Source organism: Peromyscus leucopus, chromosome 9 (genome assembly GCF_004664715.2).
Source record: "Peromyscus leucopus breed LL Stock chromosome 9, UCI_PerLeu_2.1, whole genome shotgun sequence".
NCBI classification, from domain to species: domain Eukaryota; kingdom Metazoa; phylum Chordata; class Mammalia; order Rodentia; family Cricetidae; genus Peromyscus; species Peromyscus leucopus.
Window position 1 is genome coordinate 107,294,934 of NC_051070.1, and position 17,842 is coordinate 107,312,775.

At 42.9% G+C, this 17,842-nt stretch overlaps 1 protein-coding gene across 1 annotated transcript in view; it reads right to left on the reverse strand.

The window, feature by feature from the left end:
* The window catches only part of Ercc6 (ERCC excision repair 6, chromatin remodeling factor), a 74,352-nt gene that overhangs the window by 30,479 nt on the left and 26,031 nt on the right, over positions 1-17,842 (reverse strand). The window contains exons 6-8 of the mRNA XM_028878375.2: positions 11,094-11,222; positions 5,486-5,644; positions 49-184 (exon numbers count right to left, since the gene is read on the reverse strand). Of these exons, the coding sequence (XP_028734208.1) occupies positions 49-184; positions 5,486-5,644; positions 11,094-11,222 (424 nt within the window). The remainder of the gene's footprint in view (positions 1-48; positions 185-5,485; positions 5,645-11,093; positions 11,223-17,842) is intronic.

Sequence of the window (17,842 nt, forward strand, 5' to 3'; positions counted from 1 at the left end):
TTTGAGAAATGCATGGTTCAAAAAAAGCCAAATAGTCAAGCACTGTACCTTTTTGTGGGCATAGGAGCCTGTTTCGTGCAGAATTGCCACTCGGAATGGAGGCCACCACGTGTGGAATTCTTTCACCCACTGATGCATCACTGTCGTTGGGCAAACAATTATAGTGGGGCCCAGTCCCTCGAACCTGCACCCAAAAGTCCAAGAAAACACAACCATGAAAGACAGTGGAGAAAGTGACCAACAACCAAAACCAAAACCCCTGAGCGGTTCAAAAAAGAAAACAACCTATAAAAATGTACTGATGCTTTCTTTAAGGAGAAAAGCTGCCGAGGTTCATGGTAACTAGAGTCTGTATGAATCTGTTCATTACTTAGTGGATGCAGGAATTAACAGCAGTAAATGACACACTTGGAACTCAACATTTACAGTAAAGGGACAAAGAACACACAGCAAAACGTTTTCTCCCCCCTGTTAGATGTTAAGACAGCTAACATCTGTGAAATGTTTACAATGGTGTCATTTAGTAAATACTAATAATAAAAGGGCTTATCGAGACAGAATACCAGATAACCATTAAAATTTTCAGTTTTTGAGAATTATTTAATAGCCTTTGAAAATGCTTATAATAAACTTAAATAACAAAGCCTTACAGATCACTGCAGTTTCCTAATACCCAGGCAGTGGGAGGCAGGAGGAGGCACTGGTCCACATGGTCTTCCTCTCTCCTGCCTTGCTTCCTTCAGCCTCACTGGGAGCAGACGGAACTCTGGCTCCCAGAGAGATTTATTTTATGGGGTCCCAAGCACTGGTTGCCATGAAGTGCGGACCCCATCCATCCACAGCCCAACATCACAGCATGCCCTGAAACTCCTGCAGGAGAACTGCCTGACTCAGAGAGAACCCGCACCCTAGGTTAGGGGAGCCATTTTCTTGCTCTATCCTGTGTGTGTATGGATGCTATTTAGTGCTTAAGATGAAACACAAGTCAAAAATCAATAGTGACGTCCCCACATGCCACCCCTCCCTCGTGGCTTTCCAATCCAAAGGACAGAACTGTCATCTTCAGGGCAGCGAACCAGAAGTCCGTTTTGTTCTCTGATCAATCCTCTTGCTTCCCACCGTAAGACACCTGTATAAACTCACATCCCTTTTACCTCCTAAGTCTACAGGTCACCATCACCTGCCCTGTGCAGTGTACCGTTCCAGTTGCAGCAACTATCATCTCATCTATGTTCTGGCATCTTCTGGCACTTTCTGGAAGTAAAATCTGGATGCCCCAGGTCCTCCCTCAGGGCCTCCATGGCTGCACACTGCTCTACACCTTGGCCTGGCCATGAGGCCATGCAGCTCTGGCTCCTGCCTCCCCTGTCTTACTCCTGACACCGTTAGCACCTGACCCTGAACTCTGCCAGCTTGCACTGTCCTCAGGCCCTACCTATGTAGCACACACTCTGTCTTCTAGACCCTTCCTTCTTCTCCCTTCCCTCACCGCCTCATCCTTGCTAGAGCTGCCCTTCCTCTCCAGACAGGTAGAGGAGCCTTCCTTGATGCACCCATGCTAACCCTGCCGTGACACACAGCGCTCCCCTTCAGCTCTTTAGAAGCCTGGACAGTCTCTGTGGTCTGACCTCAGGGCCTAGCCCACGCATGTAAAGGATGAACACAACAACGTGTACTTAAAGACTGAAGGAAATGTGAAAGGCATTACTTTTAAGTTGGAAAGACATGCATAATTTCTGTTTTCTTCTTATAGCTTAGGAAATGATTCCTAAACTTAAAATGTTTAAAATTTCAATGTGAACCACACAGAACGTGAAATTTCAAAAATCATCTATATAACTGAAAGAAAATTGGTCTGGTGGAAAAGTAAGAACAGACCAACTACAAGCTTTACCCCTGCACTCCAACACGACGGAACGTTTCTGTCCACTTGTGAACCCTTCGCCTCCTGTTGTATATGCTCATTGTCCCCTGGCCCTCAAGGTTGGATCCGAGAATCCAGAGGTCATAACAAACTCAACCCTTCCCACCAAGCCATGCTGTCACCAGAGGCAGGGCCCAGGTGGCTGTCTCTACTCACCCTTGGGAGAGCAGGACTGCCCTGGCCCCTGGCCCCTTCCATGGCAGCATTCCTTCTTAAAAGGATTAAATGTGCCAGCTTCTTTAGATCCTCCAGTGAAAATAAAAGGGAGTTGTCATCCATATGCACTCGGCATGGATTAGGAAACAGCCAATCAACAGCTGTCTAAAGTAGTCTAAAACAAACTCACTTTCAAATGAGCTTGAATGTATATACATATATGCCTTTAAGGCTGCACGCCTTTTTCTCTCCTTTATAACAGACCGTCTATAAACTTCTATGTCCATGACATACTTGCTCACATAAGATGACTATTTAATCCCAGCTGAACTGCTCCCTGGCATTACTGTGTCCTTTAATTTCTATCATCCCCCCTGTTAGAATAGCAGGGAGGTTTTCAAGCCGAGGCAGACTTTTCCTGGACCAGAGAAGGGGGGCAATCAAACCCATTAGCAGGCAAGTGCACCACTTTCCCAGCCTCAACACCAGTGAGACGATACAAAAGGGCTAAATGTACCAGAGTGATTAGCATCAATCACCAAACATACTATAGCTCCTTTCATCTTTGATTATCATTGATTACTTAATGAATTTAGGACAAGTCAATAGCTCCATGGTCAAATACTCAACTTATGAGTGGGAAGCCTACTAGTTATAGCCTAGAACTTACTGGGAATTACAAATTGTAACATTTACCTTCCAAGGTTTGTTAGCTTTTTTAGAACACTAACTCTTCAATAGAAATTAATTAAATGACAATCAAGTCAAGTATTAATTGAAATATGAGAGGTAAATCATTTACATCTTCTCCATTATAAAATCAGAGGGCCCATCCCTATAAGAACGGTCAAGTAAAAAGCCAGTGTATCCACTGGGAACTGGGAACATAGCTGCCATTTTCACGTACTCATCCATGTAATCTGCTTCTTCTCTTCCTCTTCTAAAAGCAGTTCTTCAACCTCCATCAAAACATAAATTGATACAACAAACTGCTTTGACCACAAGTTTCTTGATATCACAGAGACCTGCAGTTTCACAATGTCCACAGACCTTAAAACTAGGTCACCACCTCCAATGAGGACTCCAACATCTCTAGCTTGCAAGAATTATTTGAAAAAAAGAAAAAGTACACAGCTAACAATGCAATACCAGCTTACACAGATGGTCCTGTTGCTCTGAGGGCAATTGTTCTTTAAGACATAAGTTCACCTAGTACAGAAAGACATGCTACATCATTCCTTATGGAGCCCCTCAGCACACCCTCCTCAGTCAGCCCTGCAGTTTGGCTGATACACTGCCACATTCTCAGAAGCCAGTTCCACCAAAACTATTTTAATAAAGACGATCCGGGCGCCAGTCCAATATGCCACACTATTTCATTATGGAAAGAGACTATGAGCACTGATAGCTAATTGATTGCAGCTGATGCTCGTTACAAGCCCTAACCTCACCCCTCACAGGACTGCCACCACTCAAGAGGACATGTTTTAATTTCTAGATCAAAACTGCACTGCAGGGATGAGCCGAGTCTCCCACGCCCTGAATGTTAAGACTCCACACAAGGTTCAGGACAACGGGGCAGGAAGAGGAGAAAGAAGGGGCAAGTAAGAAAACTGCAGAAATCATTTAAGGAGAGAAAGCCCTAGAAACATCTGGGACAGTCAGGGCATTCTAGTTACCAGAAACCTCAAGAGCTGTGGAGACCACGCCCACTGGAGACAGAAAAGGTCATTTTTAAATGCTAAATGACAGACAGTCACAGATAGGAAAACCTCAGGTGCCCATTTTCAACTGACTTTTTTCTTAGGCTAGAATATTTTCGTGTTTCCAGGCAAAATCTATCCTACATCTGAAGAAGTATTCTGATAGCTACAGAAATTCTCCTGCTTCAATACAGCTTCCCCATAACAACACCACGATGCTTGGTTTCTAAAATTCTTTTGAACATATTTCCTCCTCCTACAAGGGGCTTTCAAAAATATCTAGGGGTGAGAGATGGCTCAGTGGTTAAAAGCACACACTGCTTTTACAGAGGACCTGAGTTCTGTTCCCAGCACCCACTCACATGGCTCACAACCTATGTATGACTCTAGCTCCAGTGGAGGCAACACACTCTTCTGGACTTCATAGGCACCTGCAGTCGTATGCACATACCCCCAACACAACACATAGGTGTGTGCACGCGCACACACTAAATCTTTTCTTAAAAACTCTGAAAACTTGAAACACTCCTCACAAGTGTTGCCCTGATAACTGAGCAAAGAGTGAAAGACTTTGAAGAAAGAGTGACAAATGCAGACAAAGCAGGATGTTTGTGAGACTCAGCAACAGCCTTCAGTCAGGAGCTTACGGCCCACACATGCTCCCTACTGCACATTGTTGTGTCAGTTCCTTAGAATGTGGGCAGTAATGTTCTGCAGTTGACTTAGAACACATCAACACTATTTCAAAGACATCTCCAAACTGTATACAATGGGTGCCTCAAATCATAGGACACAGAACCACGTGGTAACTCCATCACTGCTATGCATTAGATAAACCTACTGAAAGGTAGGGAACTCTTGGTTCATGTGTGTCCAAGATGGAACATCCTACGTAACTTATCTAGCAACATTTTTACCAATATAGATTTCCATGAAGCTAATTTACAATTTAAACATGGCCATGCTCACAACTCTTTATTACGAAGAACAAACATTTCATTGCTACCTCCAAACAGATTAAACATTTATTCTTTTAAAATACTAATGCTTTAACAGTGTATTACAAAATGAGCAGAAAAAGACTAAAATTACTCCCTATGCTTTCAGGAAGTCATGATGGTGTTGACCTTGGGAGAGGATTAAGAAACTTCACTCCAAAAGAGTGAGCATGCCTCTAAAAGCTATCATGCACACAGACTCTAAAGGAACCATAGAGAACGGCTTCCTCAAAGCTCCAACTTTGCCCATGAGCAGACTCGTACTGACTGTAATGCTCACCTGGTCTTCTGCCAGAACAAATATTTTAATGTAAAATTTAATAAATGGGACTAAAGGTATTATGTCTAATTTAAAATTCCATATTGTGTAAACTATTGATATTAACATAATTGAGTTTGTAAACAATCCATTTGCAAGAGCTAACCTTAGACATCGTATTGACCCAAAATATCTAGTGGGGCCCATCTGCAAAATGAAGCATCAACGCCTGGAATTCATTACAAGTGTTACATGTTTAATTTCTCCTGCCCTACAGCTCCATTGTCTCGTAAAATTTTTCCTTTGATGTCCCCCACTAAAAGAATTAAAGGAATATTGTAATTGAAATGTCATCAATAATTCACAAGACCCTCCTCCACAGCAATACATCTGATGAAATATTAATTGAGCGCCACAGACTGACAGTCTGCAGAGGAGCACTTGCCTGTAATTTGAACCGCGAGTCCTGATCTTGCTGTAGCTCAGACCTGCCAAGAAGGCAATTATCTGGATGGTCTTGCCCAATCCCATTTCATCTCCCAGAATTCCTCCTGCCTGCTGGCAGTGCAATTCCCACAGCCACCTAACACCTGTCTGCTGATACCTACAACAAACACAAGAAAAGAGAAAACAGCAAATGGTGGGTGATACAGAGTGTAACAGAAAGTACTCATGAATTAATCATTTGGTTAGGTTCTAGTACCAGTCAGAGAAACATGCCGGATGCGTGTTTTATATGATTATTATATTTATAAGGTCATACATTTTTGATCAGTTAGGCATAAAAAAAATCGTAATTTTTTGTTATAGAATGTTAACACATTTGTAATTAAACTGATAGATGGGATAATTAAGGACTATTTTATTTCTTTTACAACATTAGATATAGCTTGATAAACAAGCATAAACTTACTAGCTTTAGTTCACTTTCTATAAAATAAGAATCTCAAATATTCTAAGTATATAAAGTTCCCTAAGTTTTTCTACAAAACAGAAGTGATACTTTCATCTAAATAGCATCAAAAAAAACAGGGCAGAGAACACCACAATTTATAGCTTACACAATTGTAAAGTCACTTTGTAGACATATTATCTTTTTATAGGGAAAATTAAATTAAATTTTAAGGCCATAAACAAGTATGAGTAATAGGGCTGTTCTTAAAATTAGTGTGACTCACAGATGTAAAAAATAACTGTTTATAAAAGCCAAACAATGTAAGAGGTCTTTTAATGTTTTAAAGCACAAATTAATTCAAGGATTTTATCAAAGATAACAAGATCGGGGCAATTAGAATTTTAAATAAGGAATGCAAAAAAGAAAAGAAAGGAAAGAAAAAAGAAATAATATCTCCCTCACCTATCTCTCTCTCTCAAAAAAAGGAAAATATGCAGCTGGTATTTTCCTTTCTTCACCAATCACTCTATCAATCTCTAAGGGTTTTTGTTTGTTTGTTTGTAAAGTAATAAAGCAAAAATATTTTCAGTAGTCAATAACGAGCTGATACCATGGACTGGAATGAAGATTATATGCCAAAGTAAATGACTTAAAGGAAAACCCACCCGAAGGAAACACCATGGCCACAGGGCTACCCCAAGAGACAGGAGGGTTACTATTCCTGACTGACTGCCCCAGAATTCACTACTTGGTATCTGCTCTGCCTACTTAAAATCTTCTTCTGAGCCAAGTATGGTAGTGCCTATCCATAATCTCAGCATGTGGGAGGCTGAGGCAGGAGAATTCCAGGAGTTCTAGATGTGTCTTGAAAAAAGGAAAGGAGGAATCGAGGGGGTGGAGATAGGTGAGGATAGAGAGATGAGTCATCTCACTGTGGACCTCAGCTCCTGGTCTGTTATTAATGTCCTTTCAGTAGATGTGCCGCAGTTAACTTACTCTCAGGATTCTGTAAGTCAACTTTAACAGTATGACTCCAGGTGGTAACGTCCACTGCTCACAGTATAAGAAAAACTTTGGGATGTTTCCTGCTTATTAGTTTGGCTAATTATAATAAATACATTGAATACACACTTTGGATAAAAGGATTAAATATCAAAACCCAATGTGGTATAAAAATAAGATTGATTAATTTGAAGAGAAAGACAAGCTCTGTAAATGCATGGCATGCCCTAGAGAATAATGGCTCCCACTCAAGAGCCCTATTTGCAGGAAGGCTCTGGCCCAGGTAGACAAGCCTCCCAGTCAACCTGGACAGAAAGGGTTCATGGTATATTTTATAGGCAGGAAGCAAAGGCTCAGGAAAGGAGGACATGAGAGGAGAGGAGGGGAGGAAGGAGGGGGGAGGGGACAGGGGAGGAAGGAGGGGGGAAGGGACAGTGGAGGAAAGAGAGGGGAGGGGACAGGGGAGGGGAGGGAGTGACACACAAACAAGAACACAAGCAAACTGGAAACCTACAAGTGTGACTCCAAAGGATCCCATTTGGGAGATAATCCAGCACAGCGGCCCTGAACCAGGGATAACCCGCTCCCTTGGGCATTTGGCAATGTCTACAGACCTTTTTTTTTCAAGTGGGAAAGAAGAATTAGGATCTAATAGGCCAAAGCCAGAGATGCTATTCATTCTCTAATGCTGTGGTCAGTCACTACAGAAAACAATTTGGCCCAAAAGGTCAAGTGCCAAGGCTGAGGCAGCCCTGACTTGGAAGAAAATCTGGTGTCTGAACTGGCTCTACACACCTATAATCCCAACACACAAGAGGCTAAGGCAAGAGGTTTTCAAGCCACCCTGAGCTACATCCCTGTCTCCAAAGAATAAAAATTAAAAATCACGAAAATAAAACAAAATAGACTGGACTGTAGCTACCAGCCCTCTCCTGCCAAAGCAGAGAAGCCATGGATCAGCTCCCAGCAGGCCCTGGACCTCCTAGTGACCACCCTGAAATCAATCCATCCAACACAGGGCCAACACTCCTCTTCCTTAGAGCCCATACTTAATTAAAATGGAAAAAATTTGGGAATCAGCAACTTGGGATTTATGAAAGGAATACTTATCAGTTTGGTGTCTCTCAGAAAGAATCTGGAAGTGAACTGGACACTGGAGTCCACGTGACCCTGGATATCAGCAACAGTGGGCTACGTGTTTTGACATCTCCTACCCTAAAACTCCAAGGGTTTTCACAGGGTACAGAATGATACACTTACAAAAAGGTGAGAAGTCCTACAGCGATCACACAAGGAGAAAGACTTATGAGGCAGCCCAAGGACTGGATCTCAACAGCAAAGACTGTACAAAGGCTGGGCAAGGCAGCTGGCTCTCGCCACCCAACCCCAACAGGCCCTCAGACTTCAGCTGAAAACAGGTAACGGAGGAGCACCGAGCACCCAGCACCCTGGTCAGCAGGGATGTGTGATGAGTACTGTTTTACACTCTGGAGAGTAAACACTACAAACATCTCCACAGTTCAGGTGAAAACGGGATGCAGAGTCCAGTGTTTCAATCTTTGAGAGGCATATAAAGTTTACTCTTTAGAAAGTGAAGTAGTCTTTTAAGTTGCTGGATAACAGTAAGGAAATTACTAAACTCTTATCCCCGTGGGACAAAGCATCAGAAAATAACCACAGATAATGGTGGATCTTGGCATTGTCACACTTACCCAAGATTGCATTTACTAGTTTGGTGGAAGGTAAGGTCAAAACAAATGGAAGTTTGTCGTGAGGCTGTTAAATTATACAGACGAATACATTTGCTGGGCAAACTTTCAAAACTGAAATTTAGAAGTTAAACATTATCTTGCAGAAAATAGCACTTAAATGGAAAACGGTGCCTCCTGACTCCCTGGGGTGCAACTATACCCCATTAATTCAGTTCCACTGGGTGTAGTAAATAGAATAAAAATATATTCACAACTCAAAAGTAAGCTGGCTTGGGTAAAATTTCCCCATTAGAAATGGCAGCGATGCGAGGCCGGAGAGAGGCTCAGCAGTGAGGAGCACTTGCTGCTCTGCGGAGGACCTGGGTTCGGTTTCCAGCACCGACACAGCAGCTCACCACCGGCTGGAATTCCAGTTCCAATGCACCTGGCGCCCTCCTCTGGCCTCTGTGGGCACTAATGCACATGACACACATACATGTATGCAGGCAAAATATCCATACACGTAAAATAAACTTTTTAAAAGCAGGGATTCTCTTACTTCTCCTTTTTCTGACAATAGAAGATATGAAATCTAATAACATTTGTAAAGTATTTTAAATTATTTTTGTAGATTTAAAACAGAATACTTTCCAGAAAGGTGTAATTAAGACAAACTTGAAACCCTAACAAGCATGGATTTATATCAACTCTAGTGAAGTTACAAGCCAACAGTGACTCTTACATCCACTCAATAAAGCAGTTTGGTTCTGTGACCTGTGAGACGTCTTTGCTACAAGATCTGACTTATACAAAACTGAGCATCCAGCCTGACTCCCGAGGACATTTACTAGATCACTCACTGAACACACAGAAGAGGCCTGTCCTTGTTATATCAGCTTAACCTATAATTTGGGTATTACTTTTTGCTAGTGCAACATGGACACTATTTTACTTGTTCCTTAATAAACAATTACTTCAGAGAAAATAAAAAGAGTTGCCAATAAATGTCATCTTTATTTTTCTTTCTCCAGTTAATTTTCATTGGGGAGTAGTAATAAACAAACTATTTGCCTTTCTGGGCTATGAACTGACTTCTCTGCAGAAACGATCAGAGATGCAGGTTTTGCCTTCTATGTGGTTCCTCCTCTAATCTAGTCAGGCCACCCAGCCACGTCAGCTCAGTTAGGATATGTTTTACTGTGTTTAATGGAATAAAATAACTACTCTTAATTCCCCCACCCAAATGTCTTCCAATGCAAAGAGAAATTAAAATTATAACATAAAACTGTAATATTGGGGGGGGGGGTGAGTGGTAGAGCATTTCTTGCCCACCATGAGCAAAACCCTGGATTCCACCTCCCTGGCACAATAATGAAATAAATAAATATTATTTGTAGGTCTTGATCTTGCCTGGTAATGTCACTCAGTAGTACAGTGCTTGTCATGTACATATACATACACACGCCACACACACAGAAGAAAGCTCTTTGAGAGGAAACAGGAAGAGCATGCTATTTTTAAGTGCTAACTTCCCTAAGTTAAGGGCATGGCTGGCAGCTGAATCTATAAAGGACATTAAACTTTGTCATCTCACAGAAAGAAGTTTGCATCCTGCTCTATGAGCTGATGGTGGGAAAGGAAAGAAGCTATTTGGTGGCTCAACTTCCTCACACCTCTAAGGAAATTTTCCTAAAGCATCTTGTTAAGTAGATCAGCCAGAGGAGACTGAAAATGCCCCTCAGCATTTACATCCACCATAGGAGTCCTGCCCAGCCACACAGACCAAGCATAATCTATCATGCAGCATCCAGTAGTCACGGCACTTGGCCATTTACACACAGAACTTAAGTCAGCTTCCAAGAGCAACTTAAAACTCGAGGTGTTGTCTATGTCTTATCTTTTGACATTATGCAGAAAGACATCCACATAAAATATTTAGATGCACATTTGGTCAGCTCAAAAATATTATACCCGTAGGTATGATATGAGATCCTTAGAAAACAATCAATAATTTTTATTTCCACACAGAGGTGAAAACGAAAAGCAAAAATCCTCCCCAAGGTTTGATTTTAATATATAGAACTCCTCTTGTGATTTTAATATAAAAGTCTTCTTAAATAAATTAATCTAATTTTTAAAATGAGAAGTTTGATGCCTTAAAATTACTAAGAGTAAAAACATAATTTGGTGCAGAGGCTTTTAAATGTGTTGTGTTTAGTCTGCTGAGACAAGTCCACACAGATTCATCAGTTTACAAACATACCCAATGCGCACCTTAGTCAATTTATTATCATCTAATTTTAATGAACAGCATGTGGCTAAAATTTCATTTGACAGTGTCTGGATTTGCAATAAATTGCTGCAAGTACCTTAAGGGCCCACAGGTAACTACTGTGTAATTTCTAAATGTTAATTTGTACACAATGGCTCGGTGACAGACAGAGGACAGCGCAAATGGCACATACTTAAAGAGCTTTTTGAACAGAAAACCTGGCACTTTGAAACCCTCATCGAATTCGGCATCGCTCTCCTCAGAATCCTCTTCAAGCTTCAGGCGTTTCTCTTTGTCCTGCAGCCTCAGTTTATTCCATCTCCTACAGTGAAAAAGAAATCACATTTCCATTATCTTGACTGTAAGGTAGATTAAAATAGACAGCTCTAGATTACGCACTGGGAAGGAATGGGCAAATCAGGGTGGCCTCTCAGGCCTCCGCGGCCATCACTGCCCAACACTAACTGTTCAGGAAAACCGACTCTCCCTCCTGCCTCCTCAAGTCAGTTCTTACCAGAATGATTACAGCTCCTCTAGAAAGATCCCTGTATCTCTCATTTCATTATCAAAAACCACTTACTCCTCTTCAGCATACCCTACGGGGAGACTTCTCTACTAGCTTCTAAGATCCATGACCTTCGCCCTAGAACACTCAGGAAATTTTCAATATAAATGAGTATTATTTCCAAATGGTAATACAGTTTAACAAGAGCATATTTTATTTAGAACTAGTATTTCTCTGCTAAAAATAATAGTCACAGGATAAAAACATACTATTTTGAAAAGAAAATAAAACTTTTGTTCAAAATTGCTGTGTCTGGTATTTTTTCTAGTTACTCAACTGAAGAGGATCAAAGGTGCCAGTATACTGACAATCATACCACTCAGAATGTGTTAATCAGATAAATTTTTAAAAAGATGAACATCTGTATTTCAGAAGCATGATGCCATGTCTGTGCAAGCTATAAAGGCCCTGCAACACACCACAGCTTACAGAGGTTGCGGCCATTAACTAGGCTAATTGTACATTCCCATAACCAGAATGAACTCTGATGGTGTGAGCAAAAAGAAAAACAATTTAAAAAAAGTAAATAACTGTAAATAACCTTGGATTCCATTATTTTTTTAAAAAGTGTGACTTTCTTAGCATGCACACAGCTGACACTCTAATTGTCACATCGCGGTAGACATGGAATGAAGCATGGGCTGATAAACGCCTGGAACTACATTCTAACTTCCACGGCCTATGCCAGAGTAGCGGAGACGGTCTGAGGGAAGGAAGGCAAAGAGAATGTGAGCGGCTAAGATGGTCACAGTGCTGGCTGGAGAGCCAATCACAAAAGCTGCCCAGAGGCCAGGCCGGAGTGATGGGCAACCCACCCAGGAAGCTGCTAGCAGATGGTAAAGCACATCCTTCAAAACTTCAAAGCTCTTCAAAGTAACTAATATTTGTGCTCGGTAAGAAAGCACTAGATGGGGGGCTGGAGAGATGGCTCAGAGGTTAAGAGCACTGACTGCTCTTCCAGAGGTCCCGAGTTCAATTCCCAGCACCCACATGGTGGCTCACAACCACTTGCAATGAGATCTGCTGCCCTCTTCTGTGTATGTAATAAGTAAATAAATAAATCTTTAAAAAAAAAAAAGCGCAAGCCGGGCGGTGGTGGCGCACGCCTTTAATCCCAGCACTCGGGAGGCAGAGCCAGGCAGATCTCTGTGAGTTCAAGGCCAGCCTAGGCTACCAAGTGAGCTCCAGGAAAAGGCGCAAAGCTACACAGAGAAACCCTGTCTCGAAAAACCAAAAAAAAAAAAAAAAAAAAAAAAAAAAAAAAGCGCTAGATGGTGATGTGGAATTGTTGTCTGCGGTGAGCACTTAGCAAAAAGAACAACAAAGTCTTGTCAGCAGTTTCCAGGGAGGAGCAGCCAACAGAAGAGGCACTATCCAGCCAAGCCCAGAGAAACAGCTGTCACACACCTATGCACAACTATGGTACTTCTTTACATAAACACTTCCAAAGACCTGCTCTTCTTCCCCTGTATTACTTTTCTTCCCTAAAAATCACTTCCACGCAACTGACCCAGTGAGTTCTCTAGGTGGCCACACAGTCTGCTCTTCTCCATGTTTGTGTCATGTACAACTTTAGGTTAGTGCCATGGTGTACTGCGGTGGCTCTCAACAGGGACAACTGTGTCCCTCCGCCCACCTAGGGCAATCTGACAATACCTAGAGAAACAGCTGGTCATTATCCAGGCCTCGTGCTGGCTTCCTGCAAGGGGGTCCATGCTGCTAGCCAGGCTAGCACGTGTCCTCCTCAGGAGTACAGTGACTATTCTTGCCTATCATGAAGGTGACTGGGGTCCAAGTCTCAGAGGAGGAGACTACAGACAAGTCAAGCCATGATGGCAGACTCAGGACAGGACAATCCTCCAGTAAAAATGTTAGCTCATGAGCAGGAATGTCCAGAGAACATGCTGGAGAGATGTAGTCATTCTCCTGATGCACAGCCACAGCTTCAGGTAGTGAGATAATCCGAGGCCTCTACTCAGCAAACCACCAAAGCTACCACCGCACTCGAGGAGACTTCATCTAGCATTTTTCTCCAATAACTTGGCAAGGAGGGAAACAGAAATCCCAGAGGTCCTGGCTTTAGCATTTGGCACAACAAGATGAACCCCGGCTTTTCCGTATTACACAGTACGTTTCCCTCACAGATGACAGCTCTTTCCTTCGACTCCACCACTCGATGTCTGTGGCTGTTACATTTCCCACCACATCATCCCGCACTGACAAGACTGCTTCTCCTCCTCCTGCCTTCCTCTCTCTGTCCTAAAATATACAGGCATCATGTTGCCACAGAACTCGGCACCTGGGAAACCACAGAAGCCACCACAGAAATGATTACATCCCAGAGCTTTCCGCTTCATAAAGAAAGATGAAAGCCCTTAACGCTCATTCAGTTTGGCCAAAGAATGAGTAAAGGTGGTGGGGATAATAAATCATTACGGTCAACAAGCACCTGAACCACTGTGAAGACAAATAGCCCGAGAAGAATCTAAAAGACAGAAAATACGACCTCATGCACGTGTGGCCCAGGCTGTAGACAGCAATACCTCCTTGTGCGGCTTGGGGATCACCACCTGAGGAGTACCCACCAGGACAGGGCACACCCAGGAAAGGTAGGAGACAAAGATGGCGCGCAGTGATAGGGTGCTTGTCTGACATGGGGTGGGGGCCCGCCAAGTTCTACACCAGTTCTTCACAAAGAGAGAGAGAGAGAGAGAGAGAGAGAGAGAGAAAGCAGCACAGCTTTCCATGGGAGGCGCTGTCCAGAACCTTCCATTATTCTGCATGTGGACGTGTCAGCGTCGATACACATGTGCTGTGGTGTACGCGCAGGGGTCAGACGACAACTTTCACTAGTGGGCTCTCTCCTTCCGCTTCTAGGTAGGGTCAAACACAAGCATTTTTACTTCCTAAGCCACGCCACCAGCCCAAGAACCGTCTGAAGGGTGCCCTTCTTTGCATGACCTCTAGAATCCAGCTTGTTCTGCAGCCTGGCAGGCTGAGCAATCTGTCTGGCCAGCAAATGTGAAGGGGCTAACTGTGCTATGAATATCCTGCGTGGGGACAGAAGCCCAGACCCCACAGTCTGGGTACAGACTGGCTAGAAGCAAACCCTGCTGCATTTATTAGCCACGTCAGTCATCTTTCTGTCACTGTGTGAAACAAACAAACAAACAAACAAACAGAAAATCAACGTAGAAGAGGGAGACTTATTTCAATTCATGGCTTCAGAGAGTTCACATCATGGTCATGTAGCTCCAATGTTTCTGGGAAAGGCATGGCGGCAGGGAGCATGAGGTGAGGCAAAGTTACTCATCTCATAGTGAAGGCAGCCAGGAAGCAGAGAAAAGACAGGGAGGAAGAGGGAGCAAGGCATAGCTTATTCCCTTCAACTAGGCCTCACCTCCTAGGTTCCTCTCAATAACCCATCAAATCATGACCATCAATAGGTGAATGTATGGGTGAGGCCAGAGCTACCCCAAAACCCCACCTCTGAGCATTGCTATAGGCATCAAGCTTCTCAATGCATGAACTTCTGGAGAGCAATCCAGATCCAACCATGACAGGCACCCTTAACCCTCAACAAGAAACTTAACCTTGCAACTAAGTGTCCCCAAAGAGCCTTAGTAAGAAGTGACGTCTGCTTCACTGGGCTGTGTGGAGGACTGACTGAGGGTGCCACATGCAAAGCAGTCCACACAAGAGTGAGAATCTATGTTCTTAACTAAAACAGAATTGTATATCATCATGCATGCTTGTTGAAATCACCACACTCACTCTGTGACGGGAACTACCACTAGTTCGAGAAGAAGCAGAAGCAATATGCACTTCCACACAATCTATATGCAGTAATACAATGCAATAATATGCAGTAATACAATGCAACAATATGCAGTAATACAATGCAATAATATGCAGTAATACAACGCAATCATATGCAGTAATACAATGGCCCTCAACAGTTTCACAGAACTATGAGAAGGAATGTACATCAGCGAAAACTATGACAATTGATCAAATGGGTGTACAGCTAATTATTATCAATGGTGTGACCAAGGAAGAACACCTACCCTTCAGAAGACGCCTGCTAGATACCTAAATTTTTTTGCCATGGACTAGGGATGTAGCTCAGTGGCAAAGCACATTCTTAGAATGCCAAGGCTCTCAATTCAATCTCCAGCACCCAAACAGAAATAAAAATTTGACCATCAATTTGTATACTGTCTGAATTACGGCTGACTTTTATCTGACAGTAACAAAAGGCACATGCAGTAGTACTAAAAATTGGCAATAAATGGTCCATATCTACATTTTTCAGAAAAGAATAACTTTTTCATGTTCTCTATCCTCTCATTTAAAAAAATCCACACATGTAATAGTCACAGCTGCAGCCACATAAAGCAAAAGTGCCTGGTGTTCCCTGGCAGAGCTTCTAACTCCTCATACAACTGCCATGTTCAGCCCACTGCCGACTCCACTGGCAGCCACTTAGAGGGGAAGCCAGTGACAAACATAAACTTAAATTCTCATCAGATGCAGGCACAGAAAACACTCCTTGGCTTCCCTGCATGCCTGCAGGAATGAGCCCTGGCCCAGGCTCTGGGACCTGGGGCTGATGCTGCAATAATGTCTGTGAGAAGCAACCCGGACCCAGAATAACCGGCTGAACTACACCAAGGCTCAAAGAAGCTACCGGGTGCTTTGTCAATGGAACCCTAAGAAGGTCCCTGCAAGCTAAATGCCACCATTTACTGTTTGTTTGTTTGTTTTAGCATTCCTAGCATTCCAAGGACAGTCAAATTATGGAAGTGGAAAACACAGCTGGCTACATTCGGCCATGCCTTATCTGTGGCCTCAGTCTCTCCAACTGAACATCCGGTGCCCAGCCTCTGGCCTCCAACACGCACATCTTCATGCTTGGCAGACCCTTCAGATACCATGCTCCCTTCCCTTAGAGGAGGCTTTTCCTGACCAAGTAGTTAGACGTCCTGTCGACCAACAGCCTAGGCTCCCCAGGAGTCTCATCCACAGTGCCCACAGAGTGAAATCCAGCATAGAGCGAAACCCAGCTCTGCCTCCCAGTTCAGGTGGGAACCATCAGAGGACAGAGACTGGCCTAGAGCTCACAGCAGACACTCAATAAATGCTGAGCAGTGAATAACGCTCAGAATTGGGCTCAGGATAAGAAAGACAGAGGCAGAGAAGCCTGATTTGAAAATTATCTAAGTGGGCCATCCAGAAATGTTTCTAGAAACTTCCTGTTCGACCTCATTTAGAGACTTTCTTAATCTTACCCACCTTACTCTAAGGCCCTATATTATACTTACTTTGCCTACTAGATAAGCATGACTACAGTCTGGGACTAAGACGCTCCATGGAAGAGGGCAGCTAGCTACAATGTCAGAGAAATTCCTAACTTAGAATCTTAGAAGACTAATAACTTAAAAAGAGGTAAAGGGAAGCTCATTACTTTCAACGATTAAAAACAAAATACATAAAACAAATTTTTCTTTTGTTTTTTTTTTTTGTTGTTGTTGTTGTTTTGTTTTTTGAGACAGGGTTTCTCTGTGTACTTTTGGTGCCTGTCATGGATCTCGCTCTGTAGAGGAGGCTGGCCTCAAACTCACAGAGATTCACCTGGCTCTGCCTCCTGAGTGCTAGGATTAATGGTGTGCGCCACCACCACCCGGCTTAAAAATTTCTGATTTTCAAAACTGATCTCCATTTTCGGAATCTCCAATGGGTCCACTTGGTAATATAACTGGTTTCTGTACCCCAGACAGTAGAAGAATCAGGGAACACAATTTTGGTTCCAAGTTTGTCACCTGAAAAGGATAGGTAAAATATTCCTCTACTTTGAAAAGAATTCTTGGGATAGGAATCGAGTTGCTAGCTCTAACCTATATTTATATGAGCAGGAAGGGAATGATGCTTCTGATGAACTCATCCTCATGTTTTCCTTTATGCTGTTCTTGTAACAGGTACTGCTGCAGCAACGCGAACAGTGTGGGTATTGTATTCTCTTGGGGTGGTCCTACTTCCTGTAACCCCGTCAGACTCCAGTGGTGGCCACTAGAGTAGAACCCACTGAGATGAGCTCTGAGAAGAGAAAACCAGACACAGACAGCAAGCTGTTTTAGAGGCCTTTAACTGGGAAGGAGAGGCCTGCATTCCACAAAATATCATTCCCCACTGCTGCATCTTATCCTTGACCAATGAGCCAAACAGTGGTCTGTTACAAAGACTAAATGAGATAGGATCTGTATAAAATATCAAGGAAACCACATACATAGTAGTTATCTGATAATTCTACTCTGTAATCTTTACAAAAGATATAAACTCAAGGGCTAGAGAGATGTCTCAGCAGTTAAGAGCACTTC